At 42.8% G+C, this 16424-nt stretch overlaps 1 protein-coding gene across 4 annotated transcripts in view; it reads left to right on the plus strand.

Moving 5' to 3' along the window:
- Positions 1–1810: 1810 nt before the first annotated feature.
- Positions 1811–16424, plus strand: part of CLSTN1 (calsyntenin 1) — a 30862-nt gene continuing 16248 nt past the window's right edge. For 2 of the 4 annotated variants that reach the window (XM_015882645.3, XM_015882647.3), the window contains exons 1-4: positions 1811–1992; positions 9592–9714; positions 14465–14494; positions 15896–16091. In XM_015882645.3, the coding sequence (XP_015738131.2) occupies positions 1926–1992; positions 9592–9714; positions 14465–14494; positions 15896–16091 (416 nt within the window). In that variant the 5' untranslated portion in view covers positions 1811–1925. The remainder of the gene's footprint in view (positions 1993–9591; positions 9715–14464; positions 14495–15895; positions 16092–16424) is intronic. The other 2 variants (XM_015882646.3, XM_015882648.3) reach the window with 1 other exon arrangement.

The following is a 16424-nucleotide window of genomic DNA, read 5'->3' on the forward strand; positions in this document are numbered from 1 at the left end:
CTTATTATTTTGCAGAAATCGTGTTCAATTATGGGTTTGTATATACCTGCATGCCATTTGGCCACTCCAAGCCCTCTTCAGATACCTTTTTATTGGTATTCAATCTCCATTATATTCCTAATTCAAAGAGAATGCCTATGTGAAGGACAGTTTAGATCATGTGTACATCGCCAGGCAATCACCCGAACCTCTCGCCTTGCAGATCCATACCCATGGGGTGGTTTTCCATGCGTGGAGTCAGTGAGGGAGTCATGCTGAGCTGGACAGCCCTTCATACAAAAGAAAAATAGATGATGTAGCACGCTGTCAGCTGAAGCTGCGTTGGCAGAATGTAAGGACTCAGCTATCTGGCAACAGATGGGCTACAAGCTTCTTCTGACACGATCTGCCATCCAGCATATGTTAGGCTGAGAAACCAAGGGGGTTTAAGGCTTGAGGCTTTACCTTTAAAAAAAGAAAATGTCTTTGCTGCTGCTGAGCAGGTGGCCTACAGCATGCAGTCAATGGAACGGACTGACTGCTTGGTTGCTTGGTGAGGGGATGGTTTTGTAGCACAGGACAGGAACTGGAGCACCATTCATTGCAGTGGACCATGATGTATTTATCTTGAAATTCCTCTTCTCTGCACATCATCATAGTGGCAAATGTAGGTAAGGGTGGCTGGTTTTAAGGATGGAAAACCCTTGGTGCAGCCTCAGGAATATCCAAAGGCGTCGTTTTGCCACTTTGACCTCCTGCAAATGGTGTCTTGAGATTGAAGTCACAGTGCTTTAGAATACACACCTCATCTCTGGGATCTTGAATGTTCTGGATTTTATTGTTATTTCCCTATGGGAGTGGAATGGCTAATAGGTATGAAACACAAGCAGTCGTATCTAAGTATGATTTGGTTAAATTTACACTGTCAAAACTCTGTCTATGGCATTTCTTCTCTTTAAGCACCTTCGCAACTCTTGGCCGGAGCACCAAGAGCTTTCCTATTACAGCACAGGTTCCATGTGATTTATTCCTATTTACTGCTATTTGTCTGCACTACTTGCAGATTTTCCCAGACAGAACTCAGCTCTGTGCCTCGGTTCAGCTGTGGGTTGGAGGGTTGGCACGGGGGTAGCTGTGCACGGGGGCTCCATCGGGGCAGGGCCACCAAACACACACAGAATCACAGAATGACCCGGGTTGGAAGGGACCTCAAGGATCATGTAGTTCCAACCCCCCTGCCTGGCAGGGCCACCAAACATACACCTTTACTAGATCAGGTTGCCCAGGGCCCCGTCCAACCTGGTCTTGAACACCTCCAAGGACGGGGCATCCACAACGTCCCTGGGCAGCCTGTTCCAGGGCCTAACCACTCTCCTAGTGAAGAACTTCCCTCTAACATCCAACCTAAATCTTCCCTCTTTTAACTTAAAACCATTTCCCCGTGTCCTGCTATTGTCAGCCCTTTCCAAGAGTTTACTCCCCTTCTGGTAGTAAGTTCCCTTCAGGTATTGAAAGGCTGCAATGAGGTCACCCCGCAACCTTCTCTTCTCCAGGCTGAACAAACCCAACTCCCTCAGCCTGTCCTCAATAGGGGAGGTGCTCCAGCCCCCTCATCATCCTCCTATGGGCTGTCCCTCGCCCCCCGCCCGCTCCGTTGGTTCGCTCCCTCCTCTTGGTAACGGAGCGCGGTGTGTGTGGGGGGGGGCGGCCGCCATTTTAGGTGCCGCGCAGCAACGAGGCGGGGGAGGGCGGGCGGGAGGGAGGGGAGGAGAGAAAAGCCGAGCGGAGCGGGGCAGCGCAGCGCTTCTCCTCCCTCCCCTTCCTCCTCCTCGGGGCCGAGCAGAGCCCTCCGCCCGCCGCACGCAGAGCGGAGCCCGGACCAGCGGGGGCGCCCCAGCCTCCCCGCAGCCGGGGCTGCGCGCTGCTCCTGCCCGCTCCGTGCTGCCATGCCGCCCCCCGCCCGCTGCCTCCTCCTCCTGCTGCTGCTCTGCGGAGGAGCCGCGGCCGCTCGAGGTAAACAGAACCGCGGGGGAGGCTGCGCTGCACCGCGGGGAAAGGGGAGGGAGAAGGGTGCGTGATTCCCCCCGACATCGTGTGGCTGCGGGGCTGAGGGAGGCGGGGAGCGCGGTGTCCTCCGTGTCCTTCGTGTGTGCGGGGGGTGGGGGCGGCTGCACCTGCGGCGCTGCGCTGAGGGAGGGGCGGCAGCGCTCACCTGCACCCACAGCCCGGAGGTCGTTGGGTGCGGGCCGGGCCGTTACGTAACGCCGCCTCAGCAGCAGCACGGGCTGAGCCCCGCACTTGTTGCGGGGAAGGTGAAGCGACGTGCCCGCACTGTGCCGGGGTTAACGCTCCTCGAATGGGAAATAGCTCCTCCAGCCTCCGGGGAGCGTAACCTTGAGGCTTACGTAAAGATCGCCGTGCGGCTGTGGGCGATACAACCGGCACGGAGCCGCTCGGTTGGCGGTGGCCTTGTGGCCATCGATTGGTGTGGCGGAGCCGAGGCGCACATACGCATTGCGGGGCTGAGCCCGGCTCACGCACCTGAAGGTTATCCCGGGACCGTGGGTCGGAGCTGAGAGCCGGCATTTGGCTTGAATGCAGATTAGGAGCGTGGCTTTAAAATGGCTTGTGAGTGGATGGAGGGGAAGTTCCTTGATCTTAAAGGCAACTCGCTAGGGATGCGTCTTGCTGCAGTTTCCCCACGGAGGACCGAGAAGCTGTGCCTGTAATGAAGGAGGCTGCCAGCTGTGTAAATGTGGCCATAATTAACCTGCACAGCATCTTTTTAAATACAGCCTATTTATCCGTCGCTCTTCTTGGAGACAGATTTTTTACCACCCCAATGTGGGAACGTGGCATTGCATTAATGTGCTCCAAAACTGCCCCAAAGAAACCTCAGTGTATCTGAAGGTGAAGGATGAGCTGAGGGAGCAGCTCTGTGCATCAGCCCTTCAGCTCACCCCAGGCTGTGCCTTCTATCTGAACCCAGGGCTGCTCTGCATGTTTTGTGTTGCTAAACTTCATCAACACAGTTAAACTTCATCACACAAACCTGAGTTACCCAACGAGCCCAGGTTTAGCCTGATGCACACTGTTGCCTTCATTCTGTGGTGCTTTGATAGGCCTGTAAGGAGTGTTACAAGAAGCTCTATGTAATGGCAAGGGAACTCTGGAGAATAACAACATGAGGGAGAGCTGCTAGGGCTTCTCGCTTTCGTTTCCATGTTGTTAGAAGAAACATTTGTTTGGAAACATTTATAGCAAGCTTCCAGTTTTGTGCTGTATTGTTGGTTCCATTTCCTTCGAGCACAGCTCCCTCTATTTATAATTTGTGGTTTTAAAAGTCCTTGGAAATGAGATAATTCAGATTTATTTTACGTGGTAGAAAGTGAGTTGTGCTTGGCTTGGTAACGAGCAGAAATGGAGTAGAAATACTGGACTGGGAAGGTGAGTTAATTCTCAAGTCCTGTATAGCCCTGTGAGTGGGGCAGAGTGGTGAAAACCATTTCCTTTTGTGATAAAGGAAAGGAATAGAAAGAGCTTTTGGTGACATTGAGGTATTTTCTATCAAAACGGAGTAATTTATCAGCAGAACTGAGTAAGAACTGGCATGGAATGGCTCTGCAGAGAAGGCAATGCCTCTGATGTCTGTCTGCGTCTTCCATCAGTTCAAGTGTTATTCCTCTGTGCTGCTTGGACCCCATCTCAGTTACCCTCATTTAGGCACAGTGTTTATTAATCAGGGTAACAGTATCTGAAGGCAGCTTTGCTATTTTGTGATTTATTTATTTGTTTTTTCAGGAAGTTACTTGGTGCTATGAAAGTCTTCAATCCAAACCACAAACCACACTGTTGCTACCGCTGCTTTACTGCAGATGTTTCTTTGGCACAGTAACAGCCTGTGTAATGTGGGGCTGGTGGGGAGATTTCCTTCTCCCTTTTAGAGGGAGGGGAAGGTAAGAATACACAAAAGCATAACGAGAAGACAGTCTGGGAGGATGTTGGGTTGAGTTTTTCCCCCTCTAAGCTTTAATCAAGGCAAAAAAACAGTGAGAAGAGGCAGAAGTAACCAATGCCAAACCTTCATGTGATGCACGTTCTTAGAAAGGCATGGCGGAGAATCATCTGTTCAAACCAAGCAACAAGCAGAAAATATATCTGTTTTTTTCTATTCATTATATGTAAAACATAACTCTGCTATGGAAATTGAAATGGAGGAGATGTGGTGTTCTGAGCTAGCATAATGCACTGCGTGTTTGGAATGCTACAGTGCCAGTTGTCTTCTCCCAGATCATTGAGCTGCAAGCTGTGCTGTCTGCCAAGTTATCAGGAAAATTTATCAATAGGAACATGGCTGGACTCTTAGTTATGGCTTTGGCTCGAGATGTCCATGTTTTTGTAGGCTTTGGATCGCCATTTTCAGATCATTGGAAAGATCCATCTCTCTATCTATTTAAAGGACAGAAGCTAAGCTCTGGGACTTCTGTTTCTAATGGAAGTTAGAAGGCCTGAAGTTAAACCCAGGCCAGGCCTGAGGACAGCATAATATGATGACCTCATCCCAGATAGTTAGAATACTTGTATTTGGGTTGAGACAGCACTTGGTACTGCAAAGATGTAAATATCTGATAGTTTGGTGGCTCGTAGCTATGAAACTGTTTTGCAGAGCAGGAAAAAAACTTAAGCAGTCATTGACTTTTTCTGATCAAAAGCACTTACATGTTTTTCTGACCCTTATCTCAATACTTGTATTCCAAGAAGTCTGTATGAAACATTGTGATATTAAGGAGCATCCATCTTGTTGCATTATCATTATCGTCAAAGACAGAAGTGATATCTTGAAACATGAGAGAGTTCATTGAGTGAGAAGCCTTGGACTTAAATCTTGTTTTGCACTCCTGGTTTCTTTGACTGGTGCTGCTTGACTCCCATTGGCTTCCATAGGAACTAAACCTCCTTAGGAGCCTTAAGAATGGATTATTAGAAGCCTCAGTGCCTTGGAAGAGCTGTCTTTCTGTCCTTTGTTTGGAGTATTAGGCCTCATCTCCCTGGCTTTTTGTTTAGACTGAGAACAAGTTGCTTCTAAAAGGAATGGACAAGTAGAGCCAGAAGTGCTGGCTGTACTGAGGTGATGTTTGCCCTATTTGTAAATAAGATTGCCTTCCAAGGAGTGAAGTTTGAAAATAGGACTTCAGAAAGTGATTTCTGCTCCTGCACTTTAACTAGCAACATTTAAGAGAACATGCATTAAAGTAACAGTTATGGTTAGGGGATTATGTTTTCTGTTCTTACAGCCCTTGGTCTGAATATAGTGCTTGGAGGATTATTGTTAATTATGTGGATTCAAGCCATAAGCAGTGATAATTCATAAAGGTTAGTTACCTCATGCACCCAGTGTGTGACAGTTCAGCCCCCAGAGCATAAACTACAAGGGCTCCTTGTAGGGATCTGAGACAGAGATCTGGAATTGTGGGATCACTTGTGTTCAGTTTTATCCCACTGTTTATATGTGGCTAGAAGACGAGTTTGGGTAAAATTCTAGCTCTGATAAGACCTACTTAAAGAAGGAAATCTTTTCATTATCGCTGATTTATTTCACGTTGTTTATATGCAAGGTTAATCCTCACCCTTTTCTGCTAGAAAATGGAGGCACAGCTGTGAATTGCAGGCTGGTGAGGCTGGGGCAGAACAGAGCACGCCGCAATCAGTCCATGCTACACCCTTCCTTAAACTTTGCTTTCAGGGTGGAGAAAGTATGTTTTCCTTTCTACATCCTTTCCTCCTTGGCTGAGCTGCATTTTCCTCTGGTTACCTACTACACAGCCCTTGTTCTCTTACTGATATTGCTTGCAGTTTCATCAGAGCAGTACTGACTTATACATATTCAAGGTAAGGCCTGTGGAGGTTTCATTGTCTCTGGAAGGCTTGTGTTCTGTTGTACCAGGAGGCTGCCAGTTGTGCAGAAGATGCTCAGTAATCAAAAATCCGTGTCAGCCCTTGAGGGCAGGAATCAAGGACTGCTTACTCAGTTCATTGAGGGCAATTCATCTGAATCGACAGGGAATATCTTTCTCTTCTTGTGCACTTCTGGAATTTTCATGAAGTCTTTGAGCTGGATTTTAAAAGCAAATGTTTTAAATTCATCCAGCTGTCACCAGGTGATGAGAGCGGATGGAGATGTGTAGCTGTCAAACACTAACTGTTGTTATTGAGTTTGTGCAACGTGTTTTATCACTTAATTCACATGAATTTGTTTTGACATCGTCTCAATCTAATTCTAAAGATATTTAGTGTGACTGAGCAGCACCATATACTTGAGATAATTATCCAGCAGGAGAAAACAAATATTGTCAGCTGCATTTCCTTCTGGTTGAGGTGCATCTAAATCTCCAGTTACGTAGATGCCAGATCCCACTTAAGTCAAGTGAACTTTTGACCACTTCTAAGGAGATAACTGAAGTCTTCGGAAGGGACTTAAAGGAGTACGTTTAACTTTAGTACGTTTACGTTCAAATAGTAGAACTGAATTCATTCCGTTAATTTAAGACTGGAGCTTTTGCCTGGAGTTTCCTTGCTAGCCCTGAACCCCACTGTCTTGTCAATGTCTTGAATTCTTCTAAACAGCAGGAAAAAATGCTGCTAATTGATCTGATGGTTGTGTTCTGTAGCATCAGCCATTGCTGTTGGAGGTGCATCCTTCCTTTAAGAAACATCTTTCTGAGAACAGCCACGAGTTGTTCCAGTTGATATTAGTGAAAGTTGGTCTGTTCAGTATCATGTGGAACTGGATACATTCACTTGGAGTGAATGGTATTTAAAAGCCCCATGTTCAAGGCACGTATTCTTTCTCTTTCTTCCTCTGGCTTAGCAGCAATTATTTTCAGGTCAAATTGGCCAGGCTGCTCATGCTCACCTTGCAGATGCACATTCAGCCATTGCCTGGCAGCAATAAAAGCTCTGGTGTGACCTGTACTGCTCAATTTGCTGCTGGGGAAAAAGAGGTCGGCTATCTGTTCTGAAAGACATGTGGTCACTAACTGCTAAGTAGAAGGCAACTTGCCGTGATGTGCCAGGGAGGCTTCCTTCACTCGACTACATTCAGTGCTGGTTGGGATTTACAGCAGATTCCAATGGAGGTGCTCACAGATAGTGTGAATATTGTATTTCAAGGGAAGCAGCGTAGTTTATCCCACTTACATGGCAGGAGATTAACAGCTCAGGGCACTAAGTGTCAGGCTTGGAACAGACTGACTGTTTCAGTTTGCAGTTAACAGTGTGGCTATGGACAACTTTCTCTGCAGGTTTCAGGAGTTTTGTAATGCTTTCAGAGAGGAAAAAATAAAGTGAGAGGGTAGTTGTCAGTCTAACAATGTTATTTAAGCCAACTGACATCAGAACCGTTCTTGCATCAATTCTGCAGTTGTTTCACGGGAAGCATTAATGAATTACTCATTAGCTTGGCCTCATCTTTCAAATGCCAGCTTGAGAATTTCTTACACCATGTGGTTATGCTGGAGTCAGGAGATCACAAATACGGATAAGGGGCCTTTCCTGGATATTCAGCAATTAGTTTGGTGTGCGATTTAAAATCCAGTGATGTTTAACCTTCATAAACACAAAGGGATTTAGGCTTTATGTTTTAAAATCCGGCGACGTTTTAGCCTTCCTAAACACAAAGGGGTTTAAGCTTTATGATTTTATTGTCTGCAGCACAATAAAATGACATGACTTTGCTTTTAACTGGGCCTGTTTGAAGGTTCACTAGGCTTTGCAGATGCTTAGCATGCTCATCATAATTGTGTTCATATGTGGTTATGGTACTTTAAGCTTTTTGTACAACTCCCTGTCCTACCGTAACGAGATTTATCATAGCTTGCTAAATTAGGAGTAGTTTTCTTAGTGCTTTAAATATATATATATGTATATACATAATCTGTACTTATACGCAGCTCCTCGTGTTTCTAACTGCCAGAGCTGTATGAGTGAAGCACTTCTGTTATAGAGCAGGTTTGGATTAGGAGATGTGCTTCAGTTAGACTTAGACTGTAACAGACATCAGTGCCTTCCCTCCCAGGGCAGAATGATGTGTTGGACCCTTTGAATGTGAAGAAGTTTGCTTTAAAGCACCAAGTTCCTCCGATGGCGCTGCAGTTGACATTTAGCTGGCTGTGTGCTATGCTGAATATTGAAATCATGCCTGTGTGAGTGTATTGAGGCCATAAAGATAGTGTTGCCGTATTGAGTAAAACCACAAGGCAATAATTAAACACTCTTTGTGTTAAAATAGTTCATTGTGAATTCTCTCGCTGCCTTGTTGTATATGAAGAGGTTTTATCCTCTATCAGTTTGTTGCCACTAACCAGTAAAAGATGGCAGATGAAAGTGGATCAAGAGAATGTTATGGTTTCCTATGAGTTCCCCGCATCTACGTTTAATCATTTCCGTGTCCTTTTATCTCTCTTTAAATTTCTCAGGGTAAGTGCATGACATACATCTTGAATGCATTTTGGTGTCTAGGTTAACACTGTGTCTCTGCCACTTCGACAGTCCACTTGTGTAATTCTGCAGGGTGAGGAAGCAGGGCTGAACTGCATAGCAGAGTACTTTCTTTCATGCAGACTTGGTTGTGATTGCACAGGCTCTTATTTTAGAGGCTGTAAGTACTGTATCTCATAAAGACCAAAATCTGGATGTTTTTTGCATGTTAGAACCTCTAGCAAAGCTGGGCAGTGCTTGGGAGGAGCTTCTCTGTCTCCTCAAGCAGCTACTAAACAGGTGATACAACAGATTGGGATACAACTTACTTAGATTTCAAGGCATCCTATTAGATATCAGAAGGGGCCTGAGGTTATGGTCCCATGCAGATGTTTGCAATCTGCATTGATCATATGCTGGATTAAACAAAACTAAAGTGCAAGTCCTGCAAAGCACAGAGGCACAGAACACTTGCTTTGCACCTCTGCAGCACAGATATGGAAGTGCTGTACTTGCTCCTTGTCCTTTTTTGTACCCTCTCCTGCCTTGTTTCCTTGCACTGACACAGCTCCACAGCTTCAGCAGAATTCCTGTAGCTCTCCTTTTGATCTCTATCTGCTCTCTTAGTGATAATAATAATAAACGCACACAGGAAAAAAAATGCTGAAACCATGCGTACTGTTGACTATTAGTTTCTGTTCCCTGCAGAATAATCCACCAACCAGATGCCAAGTTTTCCAGGCTGGAGGGAAGCAGCCTTTCAGTAGCCCCCTGGTGTCTCCTGTTGGCCAGTCTTTTCCTGTCTGCTGCTGAATATGGCTTTTTCTGGCATGATGTTTGGCACTGCTGAGAACAGCTCCTCATCACAGTTAAAAGGTTTTTGAATTGCACTTCAGGGCCATCTTAAATCCCAGCATATTTAAAAGAAACTTATTTAGATCTGAGTTACTTTTGGGAAGCCTACAGGGACAGTGGACTCTTCTGAACATACCTGGCCAGGAATTTGTCTCAATGATTGAATTTATTAAAATACTGCTTCAGATTCAGAAAACAAAAATAAAGGTGGTGTTATAAGGAGCTTTTTAAAAGTCCTTAGTTTCCAAAATGTTAACCTGGATTTTCCTTCTTCCCTTTCAGTTAACAAGCATAAGCCATGGATTGAAACGACGTATCATGGGATAGTCACAGAAAATGATAACACAGTTCTCTTGGACCCCCCTTTAATAGCCCTGGACAAAGATGCACCTCTGCGTTTTGCAGGTAAATAAATAAGAAGTGAGATGCAATACAAACCTTGATGGCAGATACTGTGTATTTTCCCTAGCAACAGTGTCATGTTTGTAGCTTATAGATCCTAGGAAATACCCATGCATGGACCATGGTTTTATTTGATATTTACAGCCCTATTCACATTCCCAAGTGGAGAATAGTGTATATTGCAGATACTCTTTCAATTGCATGTGTGTTACTTTTTCTGAGTTCTTTTGCATAGCATCTAACTGTTTCTTCAGTCCTTCAGGTTCCACATTTTGCAGCATTGTTTGGAGCTCCAAAATGCATGTTTCCTTCTCATTCTGAACAGTTTTCTTAGAGTATTCAATTTGTGTCTTAATAGGCTGAGAAGACATTAGTAGAATTAAGATTGCATTTCCATTCTGCAGTATTCAGACCATGAGTTTCTGTGAAAATTCAGGCTTTCTGTGATAAGTTTGTGTAGCAGTTTGGAGAGTTTTAGTAAATGGAAAGCCTCTTCTACTCAAAGAATCACTGATATTTCACAGCTTGATCTGTATCAGAGAGCAGAGGTGCCATAAGAGAACATGATTCTCAGTACTCTTTTTTTTAATTTCAGAAATGTGAAGCTTGAGACTTATTTAATGATGTAATGTATTTTGAGGCTGAGGTTCCTTTAGCTGTGAGGTAGTGCTGGGAATCTGACCTCTGTTTAATTTTGGGAGGAACTGTGGGTGGAAACTTGGCTCTTTTGAAGTCTTCCGAAATATAAGCAGGTTCCTGCATCTGGGAAGGGTCTGAATGTTGTGAAGTGGGTTTGAGCCAGACTTGCTGCTGTGCAGAATATCTTCTCTGATAATGGAGCTTTTTTCACTGGTACCAGCTTAATACTGCCTGATGAGATGTGGAAGCAAGCTGACTGTTCATAATCTTACAATCTCGTGTTAGATTACTGGAGTAGAGTTGAAGAGGTCTTTTCTTGTAGGTGCTGTTCAACTACATGAGCAGAGCCTCTCTGGACTGAGATTTGCAGCCTGAATAATGCAGATGAAACATCATTCCTTTTGCTTTATTTTTTTCTGGTTCAGATCAGAACAATAAAGCACAGTTAGTACTGTGTTTGCTTGAAAATGATGATTCAGGTCTCCTGTCTCTTGTATACCTCAGTGGTTTAGCACTGTGAAGGCTTTTTCTCCTCTAACATAGCATATAGGAGATGATACAAAAGTCATTTTCAGAATGTATGGTAATTTTTACTTTTGACATAGGAGTGACAGCCAGCAGTTCCCTTAAAAAATTCTGCTGTAGTGTTTGCTTGTTGTTGCTGTTTTTTTCTGGAATCTACCATGCAAGAATATTCATTCACTAACTGGATCCATTATTATGGAAGGGTGTTCCAATGGTTTGCAAGGAAAACCATGTTTGAAGAGCACTAACCAGCATCTGCAGGTATTTAATCATAGTGGTCAACACAGGCTTAAACTCTACACTTGCAGATTAGTTGGTTAAATAAATGTTTTTTATGTCTACCATGCAATGGAACAATACTTGAATCCGTCTTTGAGGAGAGCAGATGTGGGAGTGGTGTTGAATCAGCATTACCACTTTTAGTTGGTGGTGTGGTAGCCATGTCCTAGAATGGAGAATAGTGTTGTTATTGTCCAGCAGCATCTATGTGGGTGTTTACGTGTGAGAAACCCATTAGGTTAGTGACAGCATGTTCTCACAGCAAAACAAAGCATTTTCAGGATTAAATGCCAATTTCAGCCCTAAGTAGTATATGGGTATTGCAAATCAGATTTGTTCACGCTTCAGAAGGTTGGATATTTTAATTAGCTGTGCCTCCTAATTGAGCTATCAACCCTTTTGAACTGTCTGTAGTTTTATAATATTTTAAATAATCTTTTGCTTCACTTTAAATTTCAGCATGTCAAAATATCTTGAAAATAGTTCATTTAAATGCTCTGTAGTACATGGACTGTGGGGCAAGGAGGAGGGATATCTTAGTACTTTACTCTGCTGTGGGTAGGATCCTTACATGCAGGCATGCAAAAATACTGTTACTTAGACATCTATTTCTAGGATAACTTGGTGAGCTCTTGCATCTGCAATAATACATTTTTGAAGGCAGATTTTGAATTTAGATGTGCTGGGCCTGTGTAATTCATAGGGACCCTCTGGCATCCGTGCTTTGTATTTGTTATGGATCTGCCTGGGAAGACAATGATCTTTCTAGCTCTTCACTGGAACTTCTCTATGTTACAAATTGAGTCATGCTGGAATTTGATCATAAAATAAAGGGCAACAATATTTTCTATTGTATGGTAGCATAATTTATGTCTAAAATCAGTTTAATGTTTATAACTCTTAGTACGGATTTTCCATTCACTGTGCAAAATAGAATTGACTTGGCAGTGCATTTGAAACAAACTTGTATATGAATGTATATTGCTGAGGGTCTTACTTACTAGCCAAAGGTTTGAAGTGTTTCCTCTGTGGAAGGAATCTGTCATAAGGTTCTGATTTCCCCTGCCCTCCAAAACCTGGGGAAAAACACAGTCACAATACGATAGCTTACTCTTAATGATCTGGAACACAAGAATTATTTTTGTGGGGGTTAGGAATTTTTAACTCAGAGCGTGAGTATGAATAGAGCTTTAAAAATGGTCTTGCAGAATCTCAATTTGTTCTCTTAAAATCAAACAAAATCCACCAAACCTTTTGAGAGTCAGCCTCTCCCTGGAGATGTATAGTGCACATGGGCTGGTGGGTGAGCACCGCATTTCCACGCTGTGCTGCCAGCCCTTGTTTGGTTAGGGCAGGGAGCTGTGCTGACATCCTGTCTGCAGCAGGCCAGCATGAATGCAGTGCTCAGCTGGAATGGTGGCTGTAAGGAAACAATATGTGGAGAAGATGAATGCCACTGTGTAATCTGTGGATTTGATCTTGTCACATCCAAGGAGTAATTCAACAAACGTACATCAAATGCGGTATGCAGCCATATCTGTGAAGTGAGATAATTTTTCAACTGTAAGTACAGCTGAGTCAGAACACTGTGAAGTAAAGTTCTGTCCCACTGACATGGCGTTTAGCTGAACGGTTCCCAATATATCAAATAAAAATCCAATTACAGGTCTATCTTTATTCTTGGAAAGGATAAGGAGAGAGAGAGAAATTCATTTCAGCGGTGCATCTCAACTTCAAGGTGAAACAAGAATAAGTGACGTGCATATATGACATAGCATGAAACCTTAGGGAGCATATTTGCCACTAAATACCTTGCATAGGACTAAGCTTGCTCAGTGGCAGTATGTGTTTTATAACTGAGATGAAAAAGAACATCATCCATGTGTGGGATTGTTCATTTGTAAAGTTGTCTTAATTGTCTTGAAACAGTTCTAAATCAGTGTGTAATATTTTGAAGAGATGGAAGCTGTGCATTTGCTTCTTTAGTGCACTTTTACCATAGGTAACCCTGTAATTCTTAAGCACTGTTACTTGTCCAGTTTGAAGTACTTTGCCCATGCAGAAATAAAAGGGATTTTTGTTAATCTCATTAGCGTGAAGTGGAAAATACAATTATGTTGGGTCAATTGTTGTTCTGGGAAATATCTGGCAGGCATTGATCTCTAGTACACCTTGAGCAGAAGCTTTGTGCCCTAAAAAGCATCTAGAGACAGATGGATATTAACTGAAGAGCTTGTTTTATGTCTTTGCTTGAAAGCCTGAATGTCTTAAAAGCCAAAATTGGAGTTGGTGTCTGAGCTGAAGTCCACTTCAGGTGGTTATGAAGTGACCAGTTGTTAACCAGCCTCCCTTTGTCCCACATGGGTAACTGCTACATTAACAGACTTCTCCCTCTTCCTCCCATTACCAGGCTTTCTGCTTTTGTGTTCCCTTCATATATTTTTTCAGTAACCTTCATGTTTCACACCCAGTGTGTGCTTCTCGATGTTAGAGGTCCTAGAAGGCACAGGAGATTCCTTGCAGGTGGATTGTCAGTTATCATAAAAGTTGTGCAGCCTTTCAAGGTGCCTCATACAGTCATCTTACATCAGTAAAATGGTAGAGAGTGTTGGCTGGTCATTGAACCTGGAAAAGAAATGTACTGCAGTGAAAATACAAAGACTCCTCCTACATGCCCAGATTTCATAAACTAAAGCTTTTGTCTTCATTAGGGTCATAGCTGAGTGTGTCTATCTTTAATTCAGAACTGTTGCAGCACCGTCATTTTGAGTTTGATGCACTTTTTAAACTTAGCAAACACTACAGCATATACTGATAAAATACAGCTTGGAAGCACAAACATCCAGTGACTGTTGTTTTTATCAAAACAGGAATACAAACTGGTTTTGGTTTCAGGATTGTAGCTAAAAGTTTGTTTCAAGTATCTACCCTGTCTGTAGATAGAAGAGTAGTGGTAAATTTTGATGGAAATTCAACTTTATGGATAATTCTCTATCAACGTGAAATTTTGAATGTTTCTTGTTTAGCAGCTGAATTCTTTAAAGAACAAAAAGCCTTTAGATAAGCCTGCAATTTAAATCTCTCGCTTCAGAATTCTGCGAATGACAAGCTGGAGATAAAAGGTTAAATCATATTTAACATAACTAAAACTCTAAAATGGTAACAGTTACAACAAATCACTACTGGAATTGTAAAAGACTTTTTGTCCCAAAGTTTTTCTGTGTAATGTGTGCATCTTTGCCTTTTCCTTATTTGTTCCCTTTTCAACCTTTCCTGTATTACTGACTTGGGTTTATCTTTTCTCCTTTAGAGAGTTTTGAGGTGACAGTCACCAAAGAAGGTGATAAAGGGTTCTTTCTATCCCTTTTATGAATATTAACCCACTAACTTTGGTTATGAAATGGGGAATCAGCACTTAAACAGAAGATCCTGTCATGCTCTTTGTCCCATTTATTCTCCCAGTTCTTTTCTATTTTAAAGTATATCGATAAAATTGTTATGTAACCAAACCCTTGGTTAGAAATATCTGTACATCAGACATCCATTTGAACCACTGAGGATCATTGTACATTATGCAGGCACTGATGATTTGGGGAAAAGGAACATTTTCTGATGTTTTCACAGATAGTTTCCTTTTTTGGACATTGTTTTTTGATATGCTTGGTTAAATATAATGGTGCCAAAGCATTATTAACACCTTCTGTGCAGTGTGTTTCTTTTAATATGTATTTCAGTAGCTTAAAATCTGAATCAAGTACATTTTAAAAATGATTGTAGGTGTATCTATAGTAGGAATGTATTCTTGGTACTGTGGTTCCACTGCAGTTATAATAAAACAGTGTTTTATGTTGGTAGAAGAGAATCCCTTTCATAACAAGCTATGCAGGTAAAAACGCAATACAGCTGATCAAAGGTTGAGCGGCTTTTGTTAGTGCAGCTGGATCAGCGAGGGCTCAGTCCTCATTACCTGCTGACAGATTGACCCAACTGCGCCAGCAAGGTGACTTGTAACGTAATCTCAAGCTCAGACGTGTTTTAGAATGATGTACAAGGAGCTTCATTTCAAGTGCATTAGGATGAAGAGATTGAATGGAAAGGAAAGCCTACCAAATTGTGAGAGCTTTCTCAATTAATAAATTTGGTCTGTTAGTAGATAGCTGTTGAAATGGATGCCTGAGAAGTTGGTATTTCTACCTTTCTCATTCAGTAGTTTATTTTGATTCCCTAATTTTAGTCAGGTACATTGCACAGGAAGACTTTGTTCATTGATCTCTTGACAGAATTTCTGTAATTAAGGTGCTGAACCTGTCCTTGAAGCTTTCTCATCCCTTGACTTGTAACTGTGCATTTTAACCTTTTGCTCTGGTCAAAATAAACAAGCTGCCCAGCTATTCCCAGTAGCTTGGCATAGAAGAGATTACAAGTGGCCTTGGCTGTGTGCTCTCATAAGTTCTACTCTTACCCTAGAGCTATCTCAAGTACTCCTGTGAAATGCCTGTCTACATTTCTCTTTTTCTCTTTTGTATTCCTGCATGAATGGATGCAAGTAAACGAGTTGCTTGGAAGGCAGACGTATGCTTCTTTTTACTAAAGTTCCCAGAAATCACCCATTTTAAAGCACAGTGCTCTTGCTTTGTCCACAGACCCTCACAAACCCTTGGCTGCAAACTATTTGGTCATTCATTTAAAAAACGCGTCATGATTTTGACCAGTTCTAACCTCTGTTGCTTTGAATCTGTAGGTGAGATTTGTGGATTTAAAATTCATGGGCAAAATGTCCCCTTTGAAGCAGTGGTAGTGGATAAATCCACTGGTGAGGGAATAATACGCTCCAAAGAGAAACTCGACTGTGAACTGCAGAAGGACTACACGTTCACCATACAGGCCTATGACTGTGGGAAGGGACCAGATGGAGCAAATGCAAAAAAATCCCACAAGTAAGTGAATCTGTGGTTGGCTGAGGGGAAGTTTGGTTTCAACTGGTCTCCTGTTCCTGGTGATTTACATCCTGTGTGTCTGGAGTAAATGCAAACCAAGTGTTAATAGTGGAAGACTTTTATATAATGGCAATATAGTATCAAAATGGAAATGAACTGTTTTGATATCTGTAACTGTATTCTCAGTGGTACTGCTTTGCCCTCCACATCTCTGATGACTCTTGAAATATTTAAAATCAGGCTTGAATTGATACAAAGACTCAACATGGGTTACCAGTTAAAGACATTGTTTCAGAATTCAGTTTCTAAGACAAAAATCCAGGTTCAATAAGC

The sequence above is a fragment of the Coturnix japonica genome, chromosome 9 (genome assembly GCF_054131305.1).
Source record: "Coturnix japonica strain WE chromosome 9, WE-NBRP24, whole genome shotgun sequence".
Taxonomy (NCBI): Eukaryota; Metazoa; Chordata; class Aves; order Galliformes; family Phasianidae; genus Coturnix; species Coturnix japonica.